Here is a 7,500-nt window from a genome sequence, read left to right on the forward strand (position 1 = left end):
CTTCTAGTGACGGGTCTGACAAGCTGGACTGAGTAGCAGAGAAGGAACTGGCTTCAGCGTCTGACGCTCTCCTCCGGCTGGTCTGGGTGGAAACCCCTGCAATAAAACAGACACAGTGAAGGAGCGGAATACAGGCAGACTGGTGAGGACCACACATGGCCCTTTCACTTACCTCTTTGCATCTTATAATGACATTATATCTACATATAGTGTCGGACCCCCTCACTATATAGGTGCACTTTGTAATGTAGAGTTCTGTAGTGCATCTGTCAGTCTGCATAATTGGTTAGCCTGTTTATTAATGGTCGGAACACCCACAGGACACCCACAGGACACCCACAAGACACTCACAGGACCACCTCAGGGCACCCACAGAGCCGGGATTTGGGTGGCGGAGCTTTCTCAACACTGCAGTGCCACTTATATGGTGGTGGTTTGTTAAGTGTGTGTTGTGCTGATATGGTGTTGGTTTGTTAAATGTATGTTGTGCTGATATGGTGGTGTGTTAAGTGTGTTGTGCTGAAATGGTGGTGTGTTAAGTGTGTTGTGCTGAAATGGTGGTGGTGTGTTAAGTGTGTTATGCTGATATGGTGGTGGTGTGTTAAGTGTGTTGTGCTGATATGTTGGTGGTGTGAGGTGTGTTGTGCTGATATGGTGGTGGTGTGTTAAGTGTGTTGTGCTGATATGTTGGTGGTGTGTTAAGTGTGTTGTGCTGATATGGTGGTGGTGTGTTAAGTGTGTTGTGCTGATATGTTGGTGGTGTGAAGTGTGTTGTGCTGATATGTTGGTGGTGTGTTAAGTGTGTTGTGCTGATATGTTGGTGGTGTGAAGTGTGTTGTGCTGATATGTTGGTGGTGTGTTAAGTGTGCTGTGCTGATATGCTGGTGGTGTGTTAGGTGTGTTGTGCTGATATGTTGGTGGTGTGTTAAGTGTGTTGTGCTGATATGTTGGTGGTGTGTTAAGTGTGTTGTGCTGATATGTTGGTGGTGTGAAGTGTGTTGTGCTGATATGTTGGTGGTGTGTTAAGTGTGTTGTGCTGATATGTTGGTGGTGTGAAGTGTGTTGTGCTGATATGTTGGTGGTGTGTTAGGTGTGTTGTGCTGATATGTTGGTGGTGTGTTAAGTGTGCTGTGCTGATATGTTGGTGGTGTGTTAAGTGTGTTGTGCTGATATGTTGGTGGTGTGTTAAGTGTGTTGTGCTGATATGTTGGTGGTGTGAAGTGTGTTGTGCTGATATGTTGGTGGTGTGTTAAGTGTGTTGTGCTGATATGTTGGTGGTGTGTTAAGTGTGTTGTGCTGATATGTTGGTGGTGTGTTAAGTGTGTTGTGCTGACATGTTGGTGGTGTGTTAAGTGTGTTGTGCTGATATGTTGGTGGTGTGAAGTGTGTTGTGCTGATATGTTGGTGGTGTGTTAAGTGTGTTGTGCTGATATGTTGGTGGTGTGTTAAGTGTGCTGTGCTGATATGTTGGTGGTGTGTTAAGTGTGTTGTGCTGATATGTTGGTGGTGTGTTAAGTGTGTTGTGCTGATATGTTGGTGGTGTGAAGTGTGTTGTGCTGATATGTTGGTGGTGTGTTAAGTGTGTTGTGCTGATATGTTGGTGGTGTGTGAAGTCTGTTGTGCTGATATGCTGGTGGTGTGTTAAGTGTGTTGTGCTGATATGTTGGTGGTGTGTGAAGTGTGTTGTGCTGATATGTTGGTGGTGTGTGAAGTGTGTTGTGCTGATATGTTGGTGGTGTGTTAAGTGTGTTGTGCTGATATGCTGGTGGTGTGTTAAGTGTGTTGTGCTGATATGTTGGTGGTGTGTTAAGTGTGTTGTGCTGATATGTTGGTGGTGTGTTAAGTGTGTTGTGCTGATATGTTGGTGGTGTGAGGTGTGTTGTGCTGATATGCTGGTGGTGTGTTAAGTGTGTTGTGCTGATATGTTGGTGGTGTGTTAAGTGTGTTGTGCTGATATGTTGGTGGTGTGAAGTGTGTTGTGCTGATATGTTGGTGGTGTGTTAAGTGTGTTGTGCTGATATGCTGGTGGTGTGTTAAGTGTGTTGTGCTGATATGTTGGTGGTGTGTTAAGTGTGTTGTGCTGAGTGCTCCTGGAGTTTTCACACATGTCAGTGTCACAGTTGGACTGAAAATAATCCACCAATCAAAAATCTTCCCACCAACAGCATCCTGTGAGCAGTTTAGATGTTTAAAAGATCGAGCATCTCTGCTGTAAGACTACTGCAGTTACCTGATGGTATATACCGCCAGTTCTTTGTTCCTTTTGCCAATTCCCTCACAAATTTGTCTTTCTGTTGTAGCTCTTTGTGGAGGTAGTCGTTGTCGCGCTTCAGTATGGCGATGAGCTCATCCCTCAGGCTTGCTTTGTTGTTTTCCGCTTCCAGCTGGAGTTTGAGTAGCTGTAGCTCACACTGCACAGCAGAGGCTGGAAGTGCTGCTAAGGTCAAACACACCAGTGCCTGCAGTTCTGTAACATGAACTACCATCTAAAACGTCATCACAGGATACAAACAACACGACCATCTGAGTAACCAAGGAATCCAACTCAATCAGATCACGGCCATGCTGGTTAATTTGGGTCATCAAACGGAACAGACTGGTCTAATCACCTTGGACATACAGTAACGCTGGTCTTAGCTGGAGTTCCAGGCAGGGCAATTTGTTTTATGATTTTATAACAGTTACTTTACTAGTAATAGCATTTAACATTACTTTGGGCTGTCTGGATAGAGTACACTTACCCTCTGCCTCTTTTACAGTAACCTCTGACCTGGAATAACTGTCCACAGCACCTTGTCTTGTGTGCTCATCTGTTCAGAAAAAAATACAGAAGCTAGCTGGAATATAATTCAACTTTGGTACTACCCCAGTATACTAAGTAGTGTGCAAACAGTGGCAAAATAGTGTGAATTATAAGTGCTTGCATAACAGAGTTATAATAACTGATAAAAACCAGGAAAGAATAATACCCTTTTGTATGACTTCATCCAAAATGATAGGTTATAAGGTTATAATGTGTAGTTTAGATATTTCAGCCCTGTACATATATTGATTAATGTTGTTCAGTTAGTATGGGAGTTCCGGTTGAACTGCAATTCCCCGTGATAACGCATGCAACTGCAGGATCATCTGGTTCTTTATGGGTTTAGTCTCCACGCATGCTCCCTACATAAAGTGGTGTGGTGTGTACAGCCTGACGCAAGACAGACATGTCCATGACTTATGTGATACATGTGGGCTACTATGAGATGAAATGGACCCCACCAATCCACCATCAGACAGTCTTACTATCCTTTCCAGGAGGGGTCAACTAGCAAAGATCAGCCCAGCGCAAGACGCTGAGCTAATAAAAAGTGTACAGAGAAAAGAGGTTTAATAACAGATTAATAACAGATTAATAACATCAAATTTAAGGGAGTATAAAGATTCTGTGTCCTTTCAGAAAGATTTACATACAGGGCCTTTGTAGAGGCCTCTGCAGGCTTCAGCAAAGGATCCTGGGTAAGCTTTGGTGGACCTCAGGGTAAGATATACGACCTCTCCACCAGGTTCAGGACTGTGTAGAAAAACAATCTTCTTTAGGAGAAAGTTAACCGAATCTTCTCTTGGAATGTGGTGGTAACGGGTTTCAACTGGTGTGGGTGTTGAGTATCAGTTTGCGTATGTTGACAAATGTAAGGTTTGGATGTAATGGTGGCGAATGCAAACATTAGTATGTAAAGAGGTGAATACATAATCACATCTGACCAAAGTAGAAAATGTGGGTTCTTTGTGTGATTGTTAGACATTCCCCGGAGGTGCCTCAATAATGCTTGTGAAAGTTAACCTGCAATAAAGGACGGACCAGCTGTTCTCTTTAACTAATTCTGAAGTCTGACTTTTTATTTTCTATTTGAATGTTTAATTTTACAGCTATCTGATGCGATGTAGGAACAACAGCATGTACCAAGCCATGAGGTCACAAAGGAGCTGTGGGAAACGTCTGAACATCTAAAGGTCTCTCTCTCTCACGTTGGCTAAGGTTGATGTTCGTGAGTCTGCCATCAGAACACTGAACAACACTGGTGTGCATGGCAGGCTTGCAAAGACAAATCCACAGCAGAAAAACCTCAGCACACCACGTACTGAAAGTAAAAAGTTCACATACTTTTGCCACTCACAGATCTGTAATATCAGCTCATTTTCCTCAATAACTAAATGACGGACTAATATTTTGTCTCATTTGGGACTTGTGTGACAATCTGATGACAATTTGAGGAGGTTTTGGGTCAAATTTACGCAGCAATACAGAAACTTCTAAAGGGTTCACACACTTTCGAGTGCAGCTGTATACTGAAGGTGTTCTCAAGGATTGCGGCTCAGGCAAATGCGTATGATGGATGCACACAATAGCAGAACACCACGTAGGATGGACACCACTCCCTTCTCAAGGGCCAGTTATTTTGTAGGGTCATTTTGCAATATATATATATATATATATATATATATATATATATATATATATATATATATATATATATATATATATATATATATATATATATATGGACCTACTAAATGTGTCCTAAAGTTGCCTGAAGAAAGGCCAAAGTCTAGGAGACCAGTCTTGAAGGTGATAGAGGGTATTTCAAGAGAAAATCTCCTGCCAACCACAATGCGATGCATGGGAGGTGGAAGTATTGTTGAGTCCGTACCACAGAACCCGGGAAAGAACATCTGAAGAAGGCGGAGTGGGAGCCCTGGCTGGGAACACACAGTCGGGCTAACAGAACAGAACACCTGCTGCTTGACATAAAGAAATATGCACTTTATACTTACTGAAATTAGTGTTTAGGTTACCTTAGTCTCCACGCTCAGGAAGTGGAGGACAATTTCAGTACTAGTTATCTATAGCGCCCCAAACTGTTAATATCTGTACTAAGTTTCTGCCTATGGCTTATTAATAATGTAAGAAATGAAATAAACTTTATTTTGCTTTAAAACATGCACCTTTAAGACCACAAATACAGCTTATAAGGTCTCATAATTGGGATAAAATATCTTGTATCTATCTCTGATAATCTGTTCCCATGATGAAATCTTTTACTTGGAACTCAAAAAGACATATTGTAATACATTATGAATTACTATAAAATATAAAATTCCAGAGAAGTATAATTCATGAGTGTTTAAAAAGTAATCACAGGACACCACAGTGTGTGTTCATAAGTAGGTGGGTTTGTTAGTGATTATGCACTATGTAAGATGGGACTATTTCTTTGGTATTGGCAGTATAACATATTAAGAACACAGATTATAATGCACTATGATAACATTTCATATTGCAAAATAAAAATGGTTAAAATGTGTTTCTATGACCGTGATTCTATGAACATGATTCTATGAACACATTCATAACACATTATAAGGCATTCATAAGGCATGAGTGCCCAGAAATGGTGCACATTAATACCTGTGATGGTCAGCACCCCTAGATGGCACCAGTGTGAACTGTCAGTCTGTCCCTAACCCAATGATCTTTTCTTACCGTAACATTATAAAGCAAAGCAATTAGAGAGAGATTAATCAAGCACACATAGAGGGACAAACCCAGCAGGTAATATCAGGAAGAATGTGTTTCAAACCTATCGTGAAAGCCCCATAGTCAAAACATGTGCACGAGTTCATACTCACACATACACATATACACAAATATAGACACACATGTATATGCATACATTCACACACACTTACGTGGTGTAAAGATAAGCTCATCGTTACACTCATCCGTTGTACAGGAGCAGATGTAGAAGTGTGGGTCCAGGGCTTTGTACTGTTTCATCACACATTTTGTGTTGTTGTAGTCATCCAACATGACACCATGGAAGGGCAGCGAAGGGTCATGGCAAACAGTTTCCACAGTCATGTTCTCTCTGTGCCTGAAAAACAAACACAACTGTGTTCTCTCTGTGCCTGAAACACAAACACAACTGTGTTCTCTCTGTGCCTGAAACACAAACAACTGTGTTCTCTCTGTGCCTGAAACACAAACACAACTGTGTTCTCTCTGTCTCTGTGTCTGATACACAAACACAACTGTGTTCTCTCTGTGCCTGAAACACAAACACAACTGTGTTCTCTCTGTGCCTGAAACACAAACACAACTGTGTTCTCTCTGTGACTGAAACACAAACACAACTGTGTTCTTTGTCTGTGTCTGATACACAAACATAACTGTGTTCTCTCTGTGCCTGAAATACAAACACAAGTGTGTTCTTTGTCTCTGTGTCTGATACACAAACATAACTGTGTTCTCTCTGTGCCTGAAATACAAACACAACTGTGTTCTCTCTGTGCCTGTGCCTGTTTGACTGACAGATGAACTGACCACTCAGGGATCACATCTGAGTTCAGAGTACCTGGCCAGACCTACCATGCAGCGACGCAGACCTCATCCTGCACTTCACAGATTGAGTTGATGGTGCAGTTGGACAAACAGATGCCAGTGGCATTACAGGTACTGGGCCTAAAGTCACAGAACCTGCAGAGCTTGTGCATTTTAAAAACTGCTTGTACCCCTAAAGGAGATACAATGAGAGATAGATAGTAAGACAGAGTCAGAGAGAGAGAGAGAAAGAGAGAGAGAGAGAGAGAGTGAGAGAGAACATTTTTAATACATCCATGAAGTCCAACAGCTTAAACGTTAGATTAGACATGACTGGGTGTTATACATGTTTTGTTACCTAGTCTCCTGAGTGGAGTAATCACACATGGTGGAGGTTTGCTTTGACTTGGTAACATTTGCGACATAAAGGTTCTTGTACATTAAACACTAGCGGAGGCTGGTTTAACTCTGGGTGACCTTACCAACCAGCACATGTGAACAGCCGCAGTCCAGCACAGCAAAGTCAGGACGCCTGAGGAACTCACCTGCTGCTGATACATATCCAGCATGATGACAGACCATGTAGCTGCATCGCTAAAACCCCACCATCCAGTGTTACCCAGGAGATTCTGTCCCCCACTTAAACTAAAACCCCACCATCCAGTGTTACCCAGGAGATTCTGTCCCCCACTTAAACTAAAACCCCACCATCCAGTGTTACCCAGGAGATTCTGTCCCCCACTTAGACTAAAACCCCACCATCCAGTGTTACCCAGGAGATTCTGTCCACCACTTAGACTAAAAACCCACCATCCAGTGTTACCCAGGAGATTCTGTCCACCACTTAGACTAAAAACCCACTATCCAGTGTTACCCAGGAGATTCTGTCCCTCACTTAGACTAAAATACCACCATCCAGTGTTACCCAGGAGATTCTGTCCCCCACTTAGACTAAAACCCCACCATCCAGTGTTACCCAGGAGATTCTGTCCACCACTTAGACTAAAAACCCACCATCCAGTGTTACCCAGGAGATTCTGTCCACCACTTAGACTAAAAACCCACCATCCAGTGTTACCCAGGAGATTCTGTCCACCACTTAGACTAAAACCCCACCATCCAGTGTTACCCAGGAG

The 7,500-nt window shown here is 42.6% G+C and overlaps 1 protein-coding gene across 2 annotated transcripts in view; it reads right to left on the bottom strand.

Annotated features, from left to right (window-relative positions):
- LOC113591517 (uncharacterized) overlaps positions 1–7,500 on the bottom strand; it is a 13,100-nt gene that overhangs the window by 4,288 nt on the left and 1,312 nt on the right. The window contains exons 2-6 of one of the 2 annotated variants that reach the window (XM_035523393.2): positions 6,413–6,557; positions 5,734–5,918; positions 2,742–2,810; positions 2,231–2,434; positions 1–96 (exon numbers count right to left, since the gene is read on the bottom strand). The exon at positions 1–96 is cut by the window's left edge and continues 93 nt beyond it. In XM_035523393.2, the coding sequence (XP_035379286.1) occupies positions 1–96; positions 2,231–2,434; positions 2,742–2,810; positions 5,734–5,918; positions 6,413–6,557 (699 nt within the window). Of the gene's footprint in view, positions 97–2,230; positions 2,438–2,741; positions 2,811–5,733; positions 5,919–6,412; positions 6,558–7,500 lie in introns of both variants that reach the window. The other variant, XM_035523390.2, reaches the window with a different exon arrangement.

The sequence above is a fragment of the Electrophorus electricus genome, chromosome 4, assembly GCF_041902795.1.
Source record: "Electrophorus electricus isolate QZ-2024a chromosome 4, ASM4190279v1, whole genome shotgun sequence".
NCBI classification, from domain to species: Eukaryota; Metazoa; Chordata; class Actinopteri; order Gymnotiformes; family Gymnotidae; genus Electrophorus; species Electrophorus electricus.